General features: G+C 44.0%; 3 protein-coding genes across 3 annotated transcripts in view; all 3 read right to left on the bottom strand.

Annotated features, from left to right (window-relative positions):
- DYRK1B (dual specificity tyrosine phosphorylation regulated kinase 1B) overlaps positions 1-24,289 on the bottom strand; it is a 196,138-nt gene that overhangs the window by 107,493 nt on the left and 64,356 nt on the right. The gene's annotated exons all lie outside the window — the stretch shown is intronic.
- On the bottom strand, positions 1,522-4,052 carry LOC308637645 (EP300-interacting inhibitor of differentiation 2-like). Its single transcript, XM_081274229.1, has one exon. It carries the CDS (start codon positions 3,927-3,929, stop codon positions 3,201-3,203), a length of 729 nt encoding a protein of 242 aa, XP_081130355.1. The 5' UTR covers positions 3,930-4,052; the 3' UTR covers positions 1,522-3,200.
- LOC308637849 (galactoside-binding soluble lectin 13-like) lies at positions 17,732-24,104 on the bottom strand (the record flags this gene model as incomplete). Its single annotated transcript, XM_081274703.1, has 4 exons — positions 17,732-17,845; positions 19,758-19,968; positions 20,345-20,421; positions 24,093-24,104. The coding sequence occupies 4 exons, from the start codon at positions 24,102-24,104 to the stop codon at positions 17,732-17,734; spliced, it is 414 nt and encodes a 137-aa protein (XP_081130829.1).

Below are 24,289 nucleotides of genomic sequence, written 5' to 3'. Positions count from 1 at the left end.
ATTCTTGATAAAAACACACAAACAAGAATAGATAGATATATAAGGAATTTTCACAAAATCACAATAAAGATGCTTCACCGTCATCCACCATTACTTTATATTAGAAGGTATGAACCAGGAATTAATAAAGAAGTCAGAGGTGTTAAAAATTGTAAGAAACAAAACTAGAACTATTTGCATATGACTAATTCTGCAACTTAAAGAGAATTATTTTAAAAACTATTATAAGGGTCTGGGGTTGTAGCTCAGTGGTAGAGCACTTGCACTTGTCTAGCACATGTGAGGCCCTGGGTTTGATCCTCAGCACCACATAAAAAAAATGAATAAATAAATAAAGGTATTATATCCATCTACAACTAAAATTTTTTTAAAAAAATTAAAAAAAAACTATTATAAATGTAAAAGAATCTAGTACAATAACAGGCTATCAAATAAATATGCAAAAATCAATTATTTTCATCCAGATGCTGTGGTGCATGCCTGTAATCCCAGTAAATCAAGAGGCTGAGACAGGAGGATTTAGGTTCGAGGCCAGCCTCAGCAACTTAGTGAGGCCCTAAACAACTTAGGGAGACCCTGTCTCAAAATAAAAATAAAAAGGGTTTGGGGATAGGACTCAGTGGTAAAGCACCCTGGGTTAAAACCCCAGTACAAAAAAAAAAAAAAAAATCAATTATTTTCAAAGACATAGGCAAGCTTAAAATATAATGAAAATGTTGTCACTATAGAAAAACATAAAAGAGAAAATGTCTAGGAATAAATGACTAGACCTGTGAAAGATCACCTTTAGGTCATTAATTTAAGAATAAACATTAATAGTCTGCTAAAGTATACAAAGGAATGCTTTTTAAAAAACGAATCATTAGATTCAAAGTTTCAGTATCTTAAAAAGACAGCAGTTACCTCTGGGTTAATTGAGTGTAACATGACTAATAGTTTTTGTTGCTGTTGTTGTTGTTTTAAATCAGGGAAGCTAATTTTGAGATTAATGTAGTAATACATATAATATACAAAACCAGCCAGAAACACTATGAAAAGGAAGTATACTAAGGGGTTTCGGTATTAAGATTTAGAACTAGTTAGAAAATCTAAAATGCAGTTTGATATATGAAAAGGCATCTTACAACAAAATTAGAGGGGAAATAACATATTATTTAGTATCTGATTAACCAGGTGGTCATTAAAAAAAAAAAGAAAAAGGGCTGGAGATGTGGCTCAAGCGGTAGCGCGCTCGCCTGGCATGTGTGCAGCCCGGCTTCGATCCTCAGCACCACATACCAACAAAGATGTTGTGTCCGCCAAAAACTAAAAAAAAATAAATAAATATTAAAATTCTCTCTCTCTCTCTCTCTCCCTCTCACTCTATCTTTAAAAAAATAAATAAATAAATAAATAAAATTTTAAAAAAAGATCCTTCCTTTATACTACTATTCCCCAGAATAGATTACAAATTGATTCAAACATGAACAATGAAATCGTGTGTGTGCGCGCACAAATACACACACACACACCAAGAGAACATTGGGATTCAAAATCCTGTAAGTTTAAGGTTAAACAGGAAATGAACAAGAAAATCTCCACGCTCAAAAGGTTTTCAGAAAAGCCAAAGACAAATGACAACTGGAAGAAAAAGTTCATAATGCACATCACAAACTATTACCGTGCCTCATGTCACCAATACATATACTAGAATCAACAAAGGAATGACAAAATTATTCAGGAGAGAAATAGACAAAGGATACAATAAAGAGTTCACAGAAAAGGGAATATATATGATTCTTAAATTTAACTTCACTTATATAATAAAAGGCAAAATAGAGCTGATACACCATTTTTTCAACTATTTGATTGGTAAGATCCACACATTGGATGGTCTACTGTAGGCTAAGCATTAAGGGATATTCTGTGGGAGAACAGTGATACATGTGTGGAAGGCAACTTAGCAATAGCTATCAAATTTCAAATGGAATATCTTTGGCCCAGAACTCTCACTTCTGGAAATTCATCCTATAGATAGTATACTTTACAAAGTATCTAAGAAGTTACTGGTTATAAGATAGACATCAACCATTAGCTTTAGGAAAACCTAAGGCAGACATGCTCTACCACACTATCAAAGGTAAAAGTACCCTGATTTGAGATGTTAAAACACGAAAAGTGCATTTAGAATCAAAGCAATACTGTATTTGCATTCATGCCACATGATATGCATTCAAGATAACTACTACAGTAACTTTTTTTTTTTTTTTTTGCCAGAAGAAAATGATGGGAAACAATATAAATGTCCATCAGTACATTTCTGGTTAATTACACATAACCACAGACTGGAAAGAAATGTGGTCCTAGGAAAGAGAAGATATAGTGGTTTGGAAGGATCTTCAAGATACGCATAAACCAGTAAATACAATATGCCAACTTTCATGAAGAAACCAAAAATTTGTTTGCTTGTGTATACACAATGAAACTAGGGCACAAATGTGGCTGCTAACATAGAGGCTATGTTAGGTGCCAGATGAAGGGGGACAAGGATGGAAAGCTTTTTCTATTTTATATTCTTGGGGCTTATGACTAATGACACTGAAAAACTTTAAATGAGGATTAACAACTGAAAGAAAAAAATCCAGAAATTTGGTATTTTTGAAAACACACTTTATCACTTAATATATACATTATTCACTTTGCTTGCCATCTGAAATGCCTCAGGAAAAACACAAACGCAGTCTTACACTAAAAACTTCTGTTGAATCGGACATGAAAGGAGCACATATTCTGACAATGTCAAGTTCTTTCCATAGCATTCCAGTCCTAAGAACAACTGTAATTCTTTATTCTTCTCATGGCTATCTGATAATTTCTTTCTTCATCATGGGCTCTAGTACTGGCAATTTCCCTTCAAGTCTCAACTTCATAAAACCACCCTTTATTTTTAAATGAAGCCATGTTGACAGACATATTTCATAACACAGGGAAAAGAATCTGGATCAATCACAAACTCAAAGAACATCACAGAAGTATTACGATGCTGTGGACATTTCTTCTATTTCTTTTCTGATGCTTTTTATCACGATCAGCTTCCTTTTTTTCCCAACTGTGTGCACTGCCTTGTTCTCCGTATGTTTTGACTTTTTAAAATCAAGTTGCAGGATTGGGTTGACTGTCTTGAACGCAGAGGTTCTCTGGGAGGTCGCTGCATCACTCAACTATTCTCTGTTGATAAACTTATCACAACCAAGTTCTTCTATCAGAGGATTGATCACTTCGGATGCAGTCAGGGCTATGGTAAATGTTAAAATATCGAAATCCACCCGCTGAGGATTGCGCTGATACTCGGCGTCAAACGCGGCTTCCCGGGCTCGGCAGGCTTCCACGAACCGCCTGCGGCGCTCCTCCAGCTCCTGTATTCTGCCCGGAGCGATGGGATAATTTTCCAGGTAGTGGCGGAGGAACTGCTGGTAATTAATTCCTAAAACGCTAAGCGGGTGGCGGAGGCGGAGATAGGGCAACGCGGCCAGGCCCCCGGCGTTGCTGGCCCTGGACCTGGGCCGGGGCTCCGGACTCTCCTCCTCCAGCGGCTCCCCCAACAATCGGGCGACCTCCGCCATCCGGGCATCCCTGGATGCCCCCGCCATCGCGCCTTCTCGGGCCGCCGGGCCTCCCCGGGCCGCCGCCACAGGGCCTCCTCTGGCCTCCGCCATCCGGCCTTCCCTGGCCGCTGCCATTCGGCCTCCCCTGGCGGCCGCCACCGGGCCTTCCCGGGCCGCCGCTACCGGGCCCTCCCGGGCTGCCGCCACCGGGCCCTCCCGGACCTCCGCAGCTGGCGCCGGGGTCGGCTCCTGCCTCCCGCCGCCTACCTCCGCCTGTGGGACGCCGATGTCGCCACTAGCTGCGTCCGTCTGCGGGACGCTGCTGTCTGCGGGCAGCTGGGACATCTCGGACCGCAGAGATAGCTCGGTGGCTCCCGAAAAACTGGAATAACGGGGCAGTGCGATTACGGGTGTGCACGCGAGGGCGCGTACATGAGCGCAATGCGCACGGGTAAACGCTGTGTGCACAGCCGTGTGCGCAAGCGTAGACGCTCTGTCACCTAGCAGCCCTGCGCATGCGTAGTAGCCCGGCGCCCAGAGACTTAACATACCATCTACTGGCCAGCACTGCTAACGCATCTGAAACCGCAGAATGTGCAAGGGTGGGGCCCAAGTTTTTACATTTCTACCAGTTCAATGTTTATAAGAAGAGTCTTACAAGATCGTTTTCTGTAAGCGTTCCTAAGCTTCCATCCTAGGATGCTTCTAAGCTGTTACCTAGTGATTTGTTATATTCATTCTCTCTCTCTCTCTCTCTCTCTCTCTCTCTCTCTCTCTCTCTCTCGTTCTGCGGATTGAAATCAGGGCTTTGCACATTCTAAGCAATTGCTCTACCACTAAGCTACATTCCCAGCCCCTTTCTATTAATTTTATTTTGAGACAGAGTCTAGTTTTCCAGGCTGTCCTCAAACTTGTTATCCTCCTGTCTCAGCCTCCCGAGAAGCCAATGCCACCCACCTCTGTTTACACCAAGATATTCTGGTTTGGTGTCTTTGTTAGGATTGTTTATTCTTTTCCATTTATTCATCTATTTTCACTCATATCAATCAATTAATTATTAAAACTTTATAATAATACTTCCTTCTTTTTTAAAAAGAAAATTTATTTTTTATGTGGTGCTGAGGATCGAACCCAGTGCCTCACATATGCTAAGCGAGCACTCTGCCACTGAGTCACAACCCCCATAATTCCTTCTTGTAACTTAAAAAAATTCTTTAGCTTCACTTGGACATTATTTTTTTTTTCAAAATTTGTGCAGTATTATGCATATGCAGAAAAATGAATGAAATATAAATGTACAAGCTGAATGATCTATTACAAAGTAAAAATTTCCAGGTCAAGAAATTGAATATTTCCAGTATCTAGGAATCCTTCCTTCCTTTCTTTTTTTAAAATAATATTTATTTTTTGGTTGTAGATGGACACATCCCTTTATTTTTATGTGGTGCTGAGGTTAGAACCCAGGGCCTCAGACATACTAGGTGAGCGCTCTACCCCTGGAGCCACAACCCCAGCCCCTTCCTTCCTTTCTTATTCCTATCCCCTCCCTTCTACCTGGAGGTAACTACTATCCTGATATTTATGGTAATCATTTCCTTGTTTTCTTTTTTATTCTAATACTGCAGTTTTGGTTCTGCCTGTGTTTTGAACTTTATATACTCTTGTGTCTGGTTTCTTTTGAATAACATCATTTTTTAAATGAAATTCACCCATGTTTTTCATTGTATTATAAATACTTTATTTCCTTGATAGTTACATATTTATTACCATTCTTTTTATGGGTCCCATCATATTACAACGTGCATCTTAAATAGTGACTCTCCAAGTCACAAACCATGGCATGTCTCTGTAATCTCAGCTACTGTGAAGGTGAGGCAGCAGGATCCTTGAGCCCAGGAGTTGGAGGCAAAGCCTGGGCAACATAGGGAACCCCCCCCCCCCCGCAATCGAAAATATAAACAAAACCCTAAAACCCAAATACCAATAAAATGGCTAATTACTTTCTCTTATTTCAAATGTAATGTGAAAAATGTCACGTAAGGAAATTCCACCTTTGATTTTGCTGGTGGTAGTTCTGTATCAGCAAATACTTTTCTTCTCTGTTGGGAATGAGCTATTTTGGCATTAAGATCTCATCCTCAGATCACAGCCTGTGCCCTTCTTTTCCTGTTCCAAGCAGCAAATATATAAAGTAACATCCAGCCTACCTGCTGCTTTAAGCACAGTCTCTCACTAGCATCTTGTAGTTACTATGTGTGTGGCTCCTTTAGGGCAGCTCCAGGTTAGCTTGGTGGACTTATGATGTATTGTTCCCACTCTTTGGCTGCCTGGAGAATCACAAATATTTGACAAAGGAATTCCCAGACTTCAGTGATAACATACATCATTTGAGAAGGAACTAGAAGTTGTAGAAATTTGCTATAGTCCTATGAAAGCAGATACAATCCTGCCATCTGAGACTAAAATTCACCTTATAGCATAAGCTAAAAAGTGCTTATATCTTCCAGGAATAGAAACGGCTCTAAATAAAATTGTATTTTATTTAGAGAATTGCATTTTATTAAACAGAAGCAATATAGAAGCTGTTGTAGGGGCTGGGAGGTTCATGGTCCTGGGTTTGATTTTCCCCAGTTCCACAGGGGAGAAATGTTCTAGAAAAATGAAGTAAACAGAAACGAAACAGCTAGCTAGAGGGAGGCAGAAAAACTTGATGATAATGTGGGAAGATAAAAACGAAAATTGGAGATAAATTCCAAGTGAGTTATTGCTCTCAAGACTGTTCCTGCAGTGGCTGCTGTCTCTTGGTGACTCATGGAAGGTGATTCAGGTTTATCTGAAGACAAATTCAATCAATCATGTTGCAGACTAAACATTAAAAGGTGGCATCAGGGGCTCCACATGCTTAAAACCTTGAGAGGCTGGATGCTAATTTAAACTCCTGGTCATACAGTTAATATTCTGAAAGAGTGTCAAGAGTTTAAACAGAAGGGGACAGATCTGCTACTAGAATAGAGCAAACCTGTGATGAAAGCGAGGCAGAAATTTGTCCTCTTCACCAACAGCTTCAGTTGGGGAATCGGGCTTTCCCTATCTGCCACCTATGTAATCTTGCAGGATGTTGGGGTGAAGTCTCTGTATAGCCAAGCCCGGAGGTGAAGTGTTTTATTAACTGATCAACCACAATTATTTGGCAAATGAGGAGGCTCAGTAGCCCTGGTTACTAAGCTTCCTGATTCTGATTCTCTTCCCTATGAACATCATTAACTAATCATTACCATTGTTCCATTTTTTGAGCACTTAACTAGGGACCAGGCACTATTCCACACACTTTGTAGCCCGTAGTATGAATTGAACTGTGTCCCATATAGGGCACAGTTATAATTATAAGTTATATAACTATATAATATAGTTATAATTGTAATAAATTATCTTTAAGGAGATAATTAAAATTGAATGAGATTATAAGCATGGGACCCTAATCCAATAGGACTCTAATCCAATAGGATACTAGTCCTATTGGATTAGGGTCCCATGTTTATAATCTTAAAATTTTTAAATTTTAAAAATTTAAAATTTTTTTAGTTGTAGATGGACACAATGTCATTATTATTATTATTATTATTATTATTATTATGTGGTGCTGAGGATCAAACCCAGGGCCTCGCACGTGCTAGGCGAGTGATCTACCAATAAGCCACAACCCTAGCCCAGGACAAGCATCCTTATTAAAAAAAGGAAGTGACCAGATGTTGTGATGCACACCTGTAATCCCAACTACACGGGAAGCTGAGGTAGAAGCATCAAGTTACGGGTCAGCCTTGGCAATTTAGTGAGAGCCTATCTCAAAATAAGAGAAAAAGGAGTGGGAGTGTGGTTTATGAAACACTTGCCTGGCATGTGTGAGGCTCTGGGTTCAAGTCCTAGTACTAGGTGGTTGGGGAGGGAAGACTTAGGAATGTTGTAGACCCAGGTACTCTGGAGATTGAATAAGGAGACTGTTTGATCCTAGCAGTTAGAAATCAGTCTGGGTAACATGGTGAGACCCTGTTTTTGAGAGAGAAACAGAAAGACAGAGGGAATGGACCACAAGGATGCATGCACAGAGAGGAAAGTCCATGTGAAGATATAAGGTGACCTTCTACAATACAAGAAGGCCTCACCAGAAGACAAACCAGTAGCATCTGGATCTTGAACTTGCAGTTTCCTGAACCATGACACCATACATTTCTGTTACTTAAGCCTCCTGGTCTCTAGTGTTCTACTAAAACAGTTCTGGCAGCTGGAGGCAGCTAACCTCTTTCTCTTCTAATAGGTTCCTCATCCCCCACATCTCTTTGGCTCCAAGTTCTGGAAGATAGTCCAAAGATAGTCCAAAGACTATCTCGGGCTCAAGGTCAAGATGTTGACACTCCTATCCCTATTCTACCTCCTTATTCAAAGACTTATGGGACTTCAGCTCAGAGAGGGGATACAAAATGATGATGGGGTCACCTGGAGAGCCGCGGTAGAAACTCACCAGAGTGTGGAGACGGTGGAAAGGGAACTCTGCACCTGCCCCCAATCGGCCCTGAACATCTTTCTTCTCCCCCACGCTGATCTCTTACCGAGACAGTACCATCCTTCCTGCTTCGGTTTAGCTCATTCTTTCCACTGTGAAGATTCTGGGGAGTTGATGTGTGGCTCGTTTGTGTAACAGTCCAAGTGACTTAATAGTTCTGTGACTCAGTTTCTTTATCTGTAAAATCAACATAGTAGTGCTTACAGCACAGGTTTGTGTGAGGAATAAATTAATTTCTGTCACATGCCTTTAACCGTGGCTGGAACATATTAAGCTTCATGTAAAGGGCAGGAATTATTATCATTATTATCTTGCCCATCCATGGGGTGCCAACTCCCCACCTTCAGTTCCCCCTCAGGCTGTGTAGGTGTGGCTGATGTTGGTGCTGGGCAAAAGTCTGGCCACTTTTCTCGTTAAGGCTGGAATGTTCACACAGAGAAGACAGGGTAAGGGACAGCTGATTTGGAGCAGGCTGAGACAGTGGACAGGCACAGTCATCTCAGCCCTTCCCCTCTGACTGGAATAGAGGGAAAATACGCAAGTCAGCCGCAAGACAACCTGAGAGGCTGGGGAATATGGGGGAGGCCCGGAAGGACACTCCATCACTGAGCCACATCCCCAGCCCTATTTTGTATTTTGTTTAGAGACAGGGTCTCACTGAGTTGCTTAGCACCTTGCTTTTGCTGAGGCTGGCTTTGAACTCAAGATCCTCCTGGCTTTGAACTCGGGATCCTCCCTGAGCTGCTGGGATGACAGGCATGCATCACCACACAGGGCTCTTTTACCTTCTTTCTCCCCCCCCCCCCCCACGGAGAGCTGTGGCTTAGGCCCCTGAAGAGAGGATCACAGCTCCAGCTCATCTCTTCAGCATTGTCTGAGCACGATCCCCTTCCCCTTGTGTCTTGGAGTTCTTGGAAGAAGACCTTCAGGGTGGTGGGGGAGCCTGGCATGATGGCACTCGCCAATAATCCCAGCGACTCGGGAGGCTGAGGCAGGAGAATTGGAGACTGAGGCAGGAGCACTGCAAGTTCGAGACCAGCCTCAGCAACTTATTGAGGCACTATCTCAAAATAATAAATGAATGAATGAATAATTAAAGAAAAGGCTGGGGATGTGATTCGGGGTGTAAGCAGCCTCTGGGTCAGTCCTCAGTTCCGAAGGGATGGGGAGAGATCTGATAATAATTCTTCACATCATTCTCTTGACACCTGTGCCAGAAATGTTCTCTTCGCCCTTAATTAAAATTATTTCATTTTCCCAAAATAATAACGATCTCATTGTAGGTGTGGCAAACGACTCTATCTCGAATGAACCCAAAAGAGAAAGGCAGGGTTCTGTAAATAGCTGCCTCTTCTTTAGACGTAAAAGACATAACGTAATTACTCCTAGTTTTTCAACCCAACGCAGCCGAGTTCTGCAAGCAGACTGCGGGCCACTGACGCAGAGATGAATGTGCAATGATCCAGACAGACGCAGAGGGAGAGCTACTTCCCAGGCTCCTCAGACATGTGCACAACACCCACGTGGGGTCGTCCACCTGGGTTGCACCGCAGCTCAGACATCTGGGACTGCAGGGTCGGCTTCCCTGCTTCCAAAAAAAAAAAAAAAAAAATGGAATAACGTAACTGCGTATTGGTGCGCATGCGTGTCGCCGGGAGCGCGCGTGCAGTGCGTGTGCACGTGCAAACGGGCGCGCATTCGTCTTTAATGCCCCACATTTGGGTGGAGGTCGGGGCGGTGAGGAAAATTGGGGCAGCCCGGCGGGAGGCTGAGGCAGGAGGATGGTGAATTCAAAGCCAGCTGCAGCAACTTAGTGAGGCCCATAGCACCTGAGCGAGACCCTGTCTCTAAATAAAATATAAAAAAGGGCTGGGATGTGGCTCAGTGGTTAAGCACCACTGGGTTCAATCCAATCCCTAGTAGCCCCCCCCCCCCAACCACCACCACCACACACACAAAAAAAAAAATTATGGGAAGTTTATTTCAGGGATGGGAGGTGGGAGAGGTGGCCCCTGGTGACTAACCAAGCGACAAGAACCACGTCTAGGGGCTGGGGATGTGGCTCAAGCGGTAGCACGCTCGCCTGGCATGTGTGCGGCCCGGGTTCGATCCTCAGCACCACATACAAAGATGTTGTGTCCACCGAAAACTAAAAAATAAATATTAAAAAATTCTCTCTCTCTTTCCTCTCTCATCTCACTCTGTCTTAAAAAAAAAAAAAAAAGAGAACCAAAAAAAAAAAAAAAAAAAAAAAAGAACCACATCTACCTTATTGATTTAAATGTGGTGGTGAGAATTGAACCCAGTGCCTCACACGTGCTAGGCAAGCGCTCTACCACTGAGCCACGACCCTAGTCCCTCCGTTTATCAATCAATGTGCAGAAAGCTATTCTAACCTGGCATGCACCTTTCCTTTCCAAGACTACTCGTAGTATTACTGACCCTAAGTATGCGTTTGGAATGGTCTATAGTTAGGTTTACTTGCAAAAGCAAGAGTTCCCCATCTTTTTTTTGGGGGGGGGTTGTAAACATTTGCTAACTCCCCCCACTTCTTCCACGCGTTAGGATTTAACCCAAGACCTTGCACGTGCTAGTGAAATGCTTTTTTATCACTGAGCTACATCCCAATCGTCCTGTGGTTAACTAAGCTATTATACAATTATTATTTGTCAATTTAAAATACAATTCAGGGTCTGGGGATGTGGCTCAAGTGGTAGTGCGCTCGCCTGGCATGCGTGCGGCCCGGGTTCGATCCTCAGCACCACATACAAAGATGTTGTGTCCGCTGAAAACTAAAAAATAAATATCAAAAACTCTCTCTCTCTCTCTAAAAAAAAATAATATATTAATTAATTAAAAAAATAAAAATAAAATAAAATACAATTCAAAGAGTAAAGTATACTTAGGACTCGATTATAAAAGATAACAAATGCTTATTGAGAATCTGCTGCTTACAAGTAACTAGAACTCGAGGGTGATGTGCAGCCTACAAAAGTTTTGGTGTATATTACAGCCAAGGCTGTACCCCTTTTCTCTTCACTGGTATCACTTTTTTTTTTTTGGCTTGTGGAACTGGGGGTTGGAACCAGGGTTCCTCTACCACTGAGCTACCTCCCCAGCCCTTTCAATTTTTTTTGAGACAGGATCTTGCTAAGTTGTCAAAGCTTGACCTTGAACTTGTAATCTTCCTGCCTCAGCCTCCTGAGTAGCTGGGACCACTGGCATCACTTGGGGTTTTGGCTTAGCTATCTTCCCATTTTCCTTTAGGAGCTCTTTTGAATATTACTCTTTTCCAAAAACCAGGCCCCATATTGAGAAAACAACTTTTGGAAAATGCTGACCATCTGGTCCACCTAGACTGTCTGGTGTTCTCCAGATGGCACTTTAATGGATCTGCTTCACCATAATTGCATAATTCAAGGCATAACACACAGGACTATGGAGAGGATGCTAGGCATGATTAGGCAATAGGGTATGGTGCTCCAGTTCTCCCCACATTGTAGGAAGAACTAACAAAGAAGCTCATTATCATTTTTGGACTTTTGTGGTTTTATATATATACACTTTGATTTAATTTAGCTTTCTTCCCCTCTGTTATTGTGATATGTAATTGTATTAGTTTTTCAGTGCTACAATAAAGTACCTGAGGCAGTTAGCTTATAAAGAGAAAAGCTTTGTTTAGCTCATGGTTCTGGCCCATTGCTTGGGCCCTCTGGGGAGGGTGGTACATCATGGTGGAAATACCTGGGAGAGAGAACTCTTGTGTCATGAGTCAGGAAGCAAACAGAGAAACGATGAGACTGGAGTTCCACAATCCCCTTAATGAACATGTCCCCAGTGACCTAAGGATCTCTCATAAGGTCCCATCTTCTAAAGGCCCCCAGCATCTCCCAGTAGCTCCACCCTGGGGACCAAGCATTTCATGCATAGACCTCTGGGGAACACTTATACAAATTGTAGCAATAATACAAACAGATAATGTCTAATGCAAGCACACATAGTTCAAGGAATAGTTACTGAGATCAACTTGGTTCTGTTTATATAGTTTGTATCTTTTAGATAATTTAGGGATGGATATTTTTCAGGTTTATTCTTTGTGTGCTATGAATAATAATTGACATATATTTGGTGGAAATGTTGATAAAAAGCCTGAGCTCTAGGAACACATCAAGATTGCATAACAAGTAATGCTCCATCTGTATTTAGAAGAGTAGAAAATGAAATCTATAGGAAATGAGCTGGGGTTGTGGCTCAGTGGTAGAGCACTGGCCTATCGTGTGTGAGGGACTGGGTTCAATTCTCAGCACCGCATATAAATAGATGAATTAAATAAAGGTCCATCAACATATCAAAAGATATTTAAATAAAAAATCTATAGAAAAAAATACAAAGGAAAAAATACAAAGGGTCTTCATGTGTCACTAAGTTGAAGACTAGGTAGTTTTCAAGTTGTAGCCAAGAAGGAAAACCGTTGAACAGCGTTGCATATTTCTCTCGGTGTGAGTCTTTCCAGAAGCAGATCCTGAGACCTGAGGTCAAGTTCAAGTAGTTTATTTGGGAGAGCAAGATGGCATCAAAAGCGGGTGGGAGAGCCTCGGGAAGGGAATGCAGTCAGGAAAGGGGTGCTGTCGTCAGCCGCTGCAACACAGTGAAGTTCAACCCACATGAAAACATTGGAAAACTGCCTACAACAGACTTCAGAATCATCTCAGCAGAGGGAGTGTCTTTGATCAAGGCCGGTCCTGGAGGGTGTGAATTCTTTGGCATTTTCAGACTGCCATTTACACACGAGCCACATGGATTTCTCTAGTTTCAGGAAAAAAGATAAGGAACAGCTGAAGATAGTGGCAGTTGGGAGAGATCTACATATCTTTATATCATGCCAGTGAGTGTGTGAAATGAGATTCCAATTCATCTTTCTTTTTTTAATTTTTTTTTTAGTACCAGGCATTGAACTCAGGAGCACTTAACCGCTGAGTCAGATCCCCAGCCCTTTCTTGTATTTTATTTTTAGACAAACCTTGCTGAGTTGCTTAGGGCCTTGCTACATTGCTGAGACTGGCTTTGAACTTGTGATCCTCCTGCCTCAGCCTCCTGAGCCACAGAGATTACAGGTGTGCATGCACAACTACGCCCAGCTCATTCATCTTAATATATAGCTTATGAGCCGGTTGTGTGCATGTATGTCTATTTTGTCATTGTAGTTCCATGAATATAAAACAAAAGAGCAACTTTTACAATACTTGTCCCTCTGGGAGAAAAATCTGGAAGGAAAAAGACTTTAATAATTTCTAAATGATCCATGTGTGGAATGCTGATGAAAAATGAGTATTTCTTTAGTCTTAAACTTTTTGAATAAGAATTTGTGGTAGGAAAATCTGCAGCAATTCAGTTTAGAATATCTAAAGTGAATTCTACTCATCATAGAGATTTTGAGCTATGATTCATAAAAATCCATCTTATTCTGTTTTTCTTTTTCTTTTTTGTAGTACTGGGGATCCAACCCAGGGCACTCTACCACTGAGTTACATCCCCAGTCCTTTTTATTTTAATTTTGAGACAGGGACTCACTAGGTTTCCCGGATTGGCCTTGAATTTGGGATCCTCCTTCCTCAGCCTCCTGAGTAGCTGGAAATACAGGTGCACATCACCAAGGGCTCCTCTTACTCTTTACGTCTTGCCTGCTCCTCACTCAGAAGCGAAGTCCAAGCCCATGACTAATCAGTAATGTGGACAGGACAGCAGAGGAAAACCAGGTTTGGGCGACCTTACCATGAAGGACAGTATTGTCTAACTTATTCCTTCAGGGGTTTAGCCCAGACTGGAGAGAGCTGAAGACATTTCTATGTTTTCATAGCAGGGCCTCCCTGTGGGTTTATGTAGGTCATTTAGACAGAGTAGCCACTAGCCAAAAGGCAAGTGGTTATGAATTCTAAGTCATGCTCGGGTCAGCAAGTCACGACTCCAGGATAGATTCTATCCATTAGAGCAAGCATTGCCTGATTTCCCCAAAATGGATTACAGACTAACACTGGGGTCCTATGGCTCAGAATCAAACTACAGGAATGACCAAGAAAGAGACAGGGAAGACGTAAGGAAGGAAGGAAGGAGATGTGTCTAAACAGAAGCCAAGAATTTAGACAGGAGGAAATTTTATCCCATACTGGAATGAAACAATGAAGAAAGGTCTGCAGCCTGTCATCATCTGGGCACAGGTGGCTGTGACTTGGAAGTCAGGCTGGAAGAGGGCTAAGGAAGGAGGCCCTAGTGAAGCTGGAGTTGAACACACTGTGGCAATTATATGGTGAGAGTGGATGACAACAATCAAAATTGATGGCTGCCATAGTCCTTATGTATGAAGACGCTGTTTCACAGGATGTTGCGTTCCTCACGACTAAAACACTCAGGGTCACTCCAGGGGAACTGGGCTGCACAAAATAACCACACAAGAGTCAGAGATGCCTTTTTCTTTGGGGTCCTGTGACGGCTCCTCTGACCTTAAGGGTCCGCAGAAAGAAAGAGAGAGAGAGAGAGAGAGAGAGAGAGAGAGAGAGAGAGAGAGAAACACGCTGACCCTTTTTATTGAGGAGGAGCCATTCAAATGAGGCAAGGGGTCAGGTGTCAGGGGGCTGAGTCTAGCTTCATGATGTCTGCTGTCACATGTTGGCTGACGTCTAGGAAGGCCACACCCAAAGGCAGAGCAAGAGAAAGGGACACACAAAGGGTGTTTCCATGGAACATTCTATCCCAAACAGGACAAAGGGTAATATCACAAAGGAACAGGTGAGCATAGCTCAACCCACAGGGCGACACACCTATGTCGGAAGACGCGTCCTCAAACTTTTGGGATGGGGGCAATGTCCAGGTCACTATGAGATGCAGTGACGGTCAAAGCCTCTCTGCTCCCGGATGGAGAATGTGAATCATTCAGAATGGCCTCCCACATCAGGACCTCATTAGATACACCTTGATCCTTTTTTTTTTAAAAGGTGATATCACATTTCTCCTAAGTGGTTCTCAGACTTGCAAAGGAGCAGATCACCAGAGTCCTTCCAGACAGAGGGGCTGTCACTCTCTCATCTTGGCAGGAACTCAGAAAAGTTAAGAAATGGAGGGCGGAGCCAATTACTGCATTCCCAAAGGGAATGATAGATGTGCGTCTGGCTGTTTTCACAAATGACATGGATCAGTGATTCTATACATCTCCTGTTGCTCCCTCTTGAAAATAGGCAGGTTAGCCAAGCACGGTGGCACTCACCTATAGTCCCAGAGGCTCGGGAGGCTGAGTCAGGAGGATTTCGAGTTCAATGTCACCCTCAGAAATAATGAGATGCAAAGCAACTTAGTGAGACCCTGTCTCTAAATAAAATACAAAATAGGGCTGGGGATGGGACTGAGTAGTAGAGTACCTCTGAGTTCAATCCCTAGAAGCCCTCATATCCTGCCCCCCGTGTCTGTTTCAGTCTTATATTTCTTGTTGTGAATGGGGCAGGTAACTTGTCCTTTTATTGCACATGTTGATAAGAACCAAACCTGAGACTATATATTCAGTTCACCTCATAGGCACCACTTCTGATTTAGATCATCTTGGACTTCAACCTATTGGTATAGTTGTATTAAATTTGGCTTAGTGTTCTGGTTCACGGAAACATGGGCGCCTGAAGGTGGAGTGATGGGTCTCCAAGGCTGCTCTCCCACCTCCCCAGGAACCACAAATCAAAATAACCAAGCCTAGATTTGGGCTGCGTCTGGGATACACCTTAAAAAAATAGACATATAGGGGCACTGTATGACTTTCAGAGCTAGGTCCTATGATACCTTGCACCTTCTGCTTGAGCCCTTTGGACAGGTCACTCTGTTGAAAGCCTGTCACCATTCAGTAAGCCCTGCTACCATGAGACATCTGAAGTCCATGACTGAGGAAATCTGAGATGGCTATGGAGGTCAGGAAGAGATGACCAGCCAGCCCAGGGTGGTTCAGCCACGGCTGTGAAGAACTAGACTGAGGAAAGCATCTGCCCAGCCCAACACATGCTCCAGAAGCTTCTCCCCTTCCTACTTCCAATCAGAACCACATGACACACCCTGTGAGTCCAGAGAACCCGTAGACCTGGAAGACACGATAAATTATTGTTTTAAACAGTATGTTTTGGGGAGGTTTGTCATGCTACAGGGCCTATCTGAATGGGTGCAAAACCAAAATCTGGTCTCTGCCTCCATGTATATAAATTGTGCTTGTACCAATAATAAATTATATATTCCTTGATTTAAAACCAAGACAATAATTTTCAAACATAGATCCTGCAGGTTTCTGGCCAAATAAATTGGTAAGATTTTGAATTAGAGGAAAAAAGGTGGGGGGGCATTATTTGAGGGCCGTTGTCACAGCATATGACTAAACCAGTTAGGGTCACTCCAGGTGAACTGGGCTGGCACAAAATAATCACACAGAGACAGAGAAATACCTTTTTCTTTGAGTTCTGAACCAGCTCCCACAAAGGAGGCAAGGAAGGCAAGAAAGAGAGAGAGCACGCCTCGTATTTGGGGTGGGGGTGGGGTTATTGGGGGAAGCTGTTCCATGGAATATTCTATCCCCAAAAGGGCAGAGGGGTAGGATTACAAAGGAACAGGTGAGTGTCACTCAACCCCAGCAGGTGACGCCTAGTCCTGGAAGCTGGGGTAACGCCCAAGTTACCCCGACCTAGACCTAGCACGGCCAGACTGAAGGCGATAATTGTTCAGAACCCAGTGCTTCAGGACCTAAAGGCATCTGCGTTCAGGGCAGCTCCCAACAGGCTGCCATTGAACTTTTTTTTTTTTTTTTTTTTGTACCAGAATTGAGCCCAGGTGTCCTTTACTACTGAGCCACATCCCCATTCCTCTTATTTTTTAATTTAGAGACAGGGTCTCGCTGAGTTGCTTAGGGCTTCACTGAGTTGCTGAGGCTGGCTTTGAACTTGCGATCCTTCTGCCTCAGTCTCCCAAGCTGCTGGGATCACAGACTTGCACTACTGCACCCCGTCATTGAACTTCTGTGGTTCTCTAACTGGGCTTGGGCTGAGAATTTCAGGTTCTCACTTCTCCGTTTCCTGCGCAAGACAAGGCACAGCCTCGATACAAAACGAACAGCCTTCAAATGGATGAATTAAGAAATCTCATCTCATGTTCCTCAAATGACCAAGTTTCCCCTGACACCAACCCAGTCCTGTCTGTGGCTGTGGACTGCTCCCTAAAATTCAGTTTGGGCATCTGAAACTGGGTCGGGTTTTTGGTTTACAGTGTCTGACATCGAATAAGTACTATATAAGGATGGTGTTACTAATGTCTCAGAAATTTCCGTGACTTATCTTTTGTTCTCTGTGTCCCAGAAAGATTTATCTTCTTTGATTTCTTGATCCCTCCCCTGGAATGCCCACACCCCTCTTGTGATGACCACTTGGTTTGGTTTTGTTTTGCTGTTTTCACTCTAAAGCAAATCCCATGAAGTTTGGCAAAGTTTTAATCCCCAAGGGTAGGGAAGGGGTAAGGAGGAATCATTTCTGTTCATGGACTCTGGGAATGCCTCAACCCTGGGGAGCCCAGTCAGTCCCTAGGAGAGCTCCATGGAGTTGAGGAGGACATCTCTCCACACCTCTGCCATCTTCTCAGAACCCGGCGGGACGCCATGGATGAAGCTGTAGAGATGCTCGTCGCTTACTATCACCTGGGAGAAGAAAACGTGTCAGAAATACAGTACAAGTGTCCAGCCTTCTTTTCCGTGTCTGCCCTCGCACCTACCCTGTCCACCTAGAACACTCCTGATCGTACTCTAGAGCCTCACACACACACTTCTATCTTTTGTGACTGTTTCAGTCGTTCACTGTGTTTTCTCTGTTGAGGGTCTACCATTCTATGTCACATGGTCCATTTTGCTTGGCTTCCTCTCTACCCTAGATCCCCACGGCCCGGACTGTGTCATGAACCTTGAATCCTTGTAGCTTGCAAAGAGCCTGCCATGAAGTTAGTGCTCAATACGTGCTCATTGATGGAATGTGTTTTGGCTCCACAATCCTTGGCAGTCATTCACGGCTCAGGGCAGTTTCTTTTTTGAGTAGCTCAGATTGGGACTACTGCAGGTAGAGAATGAAACCTCAATGTTATTATTATTTTTTTTTTAGTTGTAGGTGGATTCAATATCTTTTATTTTAATTTATTTTTATGTGGTGCTGAGGATTGAACCCAGGACCTCACGAGTGCAAGGCAAGTGCTCCACCACTGAGCTACAATCTCAGCCCCTCAATGTTCTTAAAGAGGTAGATGAGCACAGATGATTTGATAAGCAGGATACTAGGGCTGGGGTTGTGGCTCAGTGGTAGAGCGCTTGCCTAGTACGTGTGAGGCACTGGGTTCCATCCTCTAAAAATAAATAAATAAAATAAAGCTATTGTGTCCATTTATAACTAAAAAAATTTTTAAATTAAAAATTAAAATTAAGCCGGCCATGTGGTGCATGTCTGTAATCCCTGCAGCTCCAGAGGATACTGGCAGGAGGATCATGAGTTCAAAGCCAGCCTCAGCAAAAGTGAGGCGCTAAGCAACTCAGTGAGACTCTGTCTCTAAATAATATACAAAAAAGAGCTGGGGATGGGATTCGGTGGCCGAGTGCCCCTGAGTTTAATCCCTGGTATTAAAAAAATTTGTCTGTTAGCTAATGTGAAACATACAATTCATGGTCAACCATAGCTCCCTACCATGCTACAGATCATTAGAAGTCACTCTGCTTATGCAAGGACAGCTCTGTAACCATTAATCATCCTCTCTCCAGCTCCCACCTCTACTCACATCCTTCCTGGGCTCTAGTAACCACTATTCTACTTTCTGCTTCTTCCTCCAAAGATATTCTTTGACAACAAATAAGCTCTAGCTCCTAAAGTGTAAAGTATGGAGAAACTGACACCGTCATTTATATGTGCATCCGTATCAGCCAGTCCCTTCCTTGTGGGTGGCACGCACCCTCAGGGCACCAACAAACCTTTTCCTACCCTTTTCACATGATGGAATGAAGCCTTCCTGGATGATGTTTTGTTTATTACTTATATAATATAAATATAAGGTTTGTAATATATAACATATACTTAGATATTTACATATGTTACCAGTATATTTTTACAATATATATCAATATATTATATACTTATGTATTGTGTGTGTATATATATGAAGTAGATTATCTCTAGAAGGAGAGTAAAAGAGCTACTAATTGTTATGGGCAGGAGGACTGAAGTTCAGGGGTGAGAGGAAGACTTAATTTTGGACTGATTAAAATAGTTTTATTCATGTGCATATTTTAACTGTTCAGCTCTATGAAAATCAAAATCACAGCATAAGCAGAAATGAGAGCTGTGTGAAGGCAGAAGAGACGCTCCATCTTGGTGGAAAGGGCCTCTGAGCTGACCTTGATCCTGGTCATATTTGGGAAAAGAACTGAGAAGGGCAGTGCAGGCAGAGAGTGCCCAGGCAGGAGCAGTTGTGGATGACAGACTCCTTTGGGCCAGGCCAGGATGAGCTGTGTCGGCCTCTGAGAGCCCCGGGGGGGGGGGGGGGGGGGCGGGTAGGAGCTGCTCCTGGGCACTCACCTGGTATTCATTGTTCAGTACCAAGAAGCACAGTTTGAATGGTTGGTTTTCCTGAAAGGGCATCTTGTGGGATGTCACCTCGGTTCTCCAGCCCCCGTCCTGCAGACTGTTCAACACCACATAGTGGCCAAAGTACATGCGGAAGTGGAAGGCGATGTCAGATGTGGGGTCCCGGTCAGTGTGGAAATCCACCTGCAGCTGAGGGTCCTTTCTGAAAGGCAGAGCACAGAGGAGGCTGGGCAGGGTCCTTCTTTGTAGTGACACACACGCTACTCTGTCCTTTAGCTCAAGAACCAAGAGCAGCAGCAATCACTGACCAGGGCCTACTGGTGTTCATACCCTGAGAAGTCTATGTCCCTCGACAAAGCACCACAGCTCAAACTCTCTGAATGTCCCCCAGGCCCCTGGCCCTGCCTGTCGCCCAGTCACTAAAGGTTTAATGCCTGCTGCTGTAGGAGCTCCAGGACCAGCACCTGCCAAGTGCCAGCATTGTGCTAAGTAAACATTTTAATAGATGCAATGGGCCCCAAAGCACTAATATTCTCACTTCTCCTCCACCGGCCACACGTGCATTACAGAGCACTCACCTGAACGTGTTGCTAGCAATCCCCCTGATGGTCACCGAAGAACCAACAGACAAATTCACATTCTGTGAGCATGGGACCTGCCATGGGAATTGAGAGTGGATGAGAGGGACCAGGCCAGGTGTGGGCTCCCAGTGGGGCAGCAGATTAGAGGTCAAATGACAAATTCCGAGGACCCTTCTACCCCCTGCACCACCATGGTCAGGTACCTGGATCCTTGTCAAGATGGAAGGTAGTAGAAGACTCAGGCTATCTGAATTTGAACCCAGGTCATGCCTCTCACTAGCAGTGAGATTGTTACATCCATTACTTGAACACTTCGTGCCTTGGTTTCCCCAGTACAAGGAGTATCAGAAATTCCTATTTCCTAAGTTGTTTTCAGGAACACAGGAGTAGATATATGTAAAACCTTAATTGGAATCACTGACACAGGGAGGGTCTGCAGAGGGTTTACCTATCAGAAGGGGAGGACACTTTCTGCAATCTCATTCTCAGATCATTTTCTACTATCTAAAATTGTGGAAATGAGACATGGATGTAAAAATATAAAAATTGACTCAAGAGAAGGGCTGGGGATGTGGCTCAAGCGGTAGCGCGCTCGCCTGGCATGCGTGCGGCCCGGGTTCGATCCTCAGCACCACATACCAACAAAGATGTTGTGTCCGCCGAGAACTAAAAAATAAATATTAAAAATTCTCTCTCTCTCTCTCTCTCTCTCTCTCTCTCTCTCTCTCTCTCTCTCCTCTCTCTCTCTCTTAAAAAAAAAAAATTGACTCAAGAGAAAAACAACACTGGGAGGGGTGAAGGTCAGTGGTACAGCAAATGATTAGCATATACAAGGGCCTGGGTTCCATCCCCAGCATATCTCTCTCTCTCTCTCTCTCTCTCTCTCTCTCATACACACACACACACACACAAAACCAACAATGCTCCTTTATTTTTATTTATTTATTTTTAAAGTAGGTGAACACAATCCTTTATTTTTATTTATTTATTTTTATGTGGTGCTGAGGATTGAACCCAGTGCCTCACACATGCTAGGCAAGCGCTCTACCACTGAGCCACATCCCCAGCCCCAGTTCTGCTCCTTTAAATAGAGGGAAAGAGCTGTGTACATTGGCAAATGCCTGTAATACAGGTGACTTGGGAGGCTGAGACAGGAGGATTGCAAGTTCAAAGCCAGAGTCAGCAATTTAGCCAGGCCCTAGGCAACTCAGCGAGACCCTGTCTCAAAAATTTAAAAAAAGGGCGGGGGGACAGGCACTGGAGATGTGACTCAGTGGCTAAGCTCTCCTGGGCTCCCTGGTATCAAAAAATAAAAATAAAGAAAGGTATGGGGTTGTGGCTCAGTGGTAGAGCACTTGGCTCACAAGTGTGAGGCCCTGGGTTGGATCCTCAGCACCACATAAAAAGTAAATAGAGGTATTGTGTCCATCTACAACTAAAAAAAATATTAAAAATAAATACATAAAAATGAAGAAATAAAAAAATTCTACGCAGGGTTTCACTAAGTTGCCCAGACTGGCTTCCAACTTGCAATCCTCCTGTCCCAGCCTTCTGTGTCCCTAGGATCACAGACATGTGCCACAGTGCCCCTGCAAGGATCTCTTATGTCCCCAGGGTCTGTCTCTTGCCCACACCCACAAATATCAGTCAAACATTCACAGTGGAAATGCTCATTCTTTAATCCCACGAAAGCTCCACTTTTTCCTTCTCTCTTGTGACCTGGGACCACTGAGCACAGAACCTGTCAACTCCCTTCTTCTGCACTGCTCCAACCTTCAGCGAAGAGTGGCCGGTTCATCAACCCCCTGTGGCAGGCCCCGCCCCCGGTTTCTCTCCTGTTTCCAAGCTCCTCCCAGCAAGGGTTCCCCGCGGGCGAGATGGGGTGGGCTGTTTGGAAACAGATGGTCAGCTGAGCCTGCCTTGCTGGCTTGTGTCTGTGCGGTCAGAAGCCAGCGGCGTGGGTAGAGCTTCCTGATTTTTAGTCAATGGCAAAGACTAGGTGGACCAAGGGGTCAAATCCTTGACTCTGATGGAAATTATCCGAGAGAGCATAGAAATTGATCCTCTGCACATTTTGAACCTATGCGAAGTCCCGGTGGCAGCGTCAGTGTCGCCCAGCGAGGGCTGAACGGAATCTTCTCACACCTGTTCCAGCCACATCTTCTGGGGGGCAGTCAATGTACTGTTGGGCCGGGAGCTGGAAAGCAGCCTATGCTACCTTTGGGAGGGGCTCTTAGGGCTCAGCACAACCATCCAGGTATTTGTGGTTTGGGACACTGACCACGACCAAGCCCTTAGTAACCTGGCCACCCCCAGGTGCATAGCATGTACCTTTTCCTTAAGCCTTTGCCACTGACCTTTTTAGCCCCTTGGTTGCTGCTGGTAAGGGTGTTGCTGGCTCACTGGATTATTAGGGCCCTCAGCTAAATTTGCCCAGTAACAGACCATGCGTAAAAAGCTTGCCCATGCAATAGTAAAGTGGATGGAGTTCTCTGAAACTGGGCTCCTGGGGTCTCTTTTCGACTTCGTGGCCACACCCTCCTCAGCTTTTGGGGGGCTTCCGCTGGACTCAGTGAGCCCAAATGTACATCTAAATTTCAGAAACGGTGCCCAACCAGTGGATTCCGGGAGAAAAGTGTGATTCATAAGTTCTAGTTCTTGATTAGTGTGTGCCTTGTTGTGTGACAGCACAGGCAGAAGGACTTCCATCATGATGCAGTGGATGCAGAGGACTGAGGACCCTTTCTCAAACTTTCCTTTTGAGATGAGAGGAAACATCCTCAAAAGCTAAATTAGGATTTCCTTTTCTTTTTGGTCATGGTGAAGTGGCACCCCCTTTCTCCACAGAAAAGTCTTAACTGGGCTTCTCCAGAAATCTCCACCATGGCTGATTTTAGGACTGTCAGCAAAAGAGTCTCTGCAAAAGAGTTCAATGTAGATAAACTTCCTATTTTCCTGTCACCCTATTTTACTTGGCCACTAACCAAGAAGATACCAGCACTCCAGGTGCTGGACAACCCCTGACTAGTTTTTCATAAACATATCCAGTAGAGTAGTTTGTAGAAATGTGCAAACAAGACCTCTGGCCTTGAGCTGGGCTTCACAGAGATATCTACATTCCTAAGAGGAGAGAAGTTACCAATTGGGCTCCATGGTAACCGCTGGCAGGGGAGGAAGGAGAGGGGAGGAGAAGCCCCCCCCCCCTTCTCAGGTGCTGTCCTTGAAGGGTTAACTTGCCCAAAACAGTGAAAGAAAAAGCTGCTTTTATGTGAACTTCTGCAGATGTGAACTTCTGAGCCCCTCCCCTTACATGCTGGGTATAAAACTCCGAAACTCCCTGAACTCGGGGTTCAGGGGATTGATTGATTACAGCAAAATTTGTGCCCTCTGAACCTGGCTGCAGCCAAATAAAACTGGGACCTGCTATCTTTGGTGCCTTGCCTCGTCTGTCCATACAACAGTGGTACTGGGAATCCAACCCAGGACCCTGTGTGTGCAGACAAGTGCGCTACTGTTGAACTATACCCACAGCCCTAAATCAGAGCTTTAAAGAAGGAATGTGTTATTAAACAATCATCATGGATACAAAATAGTGCTTTCATCAGCTGCTCATTGAACTATTGGGTCAGTTTCATCAAACCAGGCCTCTTTCTGAAGTATCAGCAGATGGGAACGGAGGTCAATCAGCCACTTTAGGCAGCGAATGTGACTTGGGACCACTGAGCACAGCACCCGGTCAACTCACCCGTTTCGTCATTGCTATCTTCTTCTGCACAGCCCTTCATTTCCTGCCCCTGAGGGTCTCTGCAGGTACCGCGGGCATCCTCTGTGATGGTATCCTCAATGAACTTCATTGCCCTGAAAATCTACCCAAGAGATGTTGGCGTTTATTTATAAAGTACTTGTGTTTCGCTTTTATGTTTGTTTAGAAGAGGGAATTGG

This window comes from Spermophilus citellus (genome assembly GCF_964194105.1).
Source record: "Spermophilus citellus genome assembly, chromosome: 18".
Taxonomy (NCBI): domain Eukaryota; kingdom Metazoa; phylum Chordata; class Mammalia; order Rodentia; family Sciuridae; genus Spermophilus; species Spermophilus citellus.
Note: the sequence above shows the minus strand (reverse complement) of the source record. Positions and strands in the feature narration are given on the sequence as shown.

Bases quoted from the DNA above. Each gene is read 5' to 3' on its own strand.
- LOC308637645 (XM_081274229.1), bottom strand. From the start codon at position 3,929: ATGTCCCAGCTGCCCGCAGACAGCAGCGTCCCGCAGACGGACGCAGCT.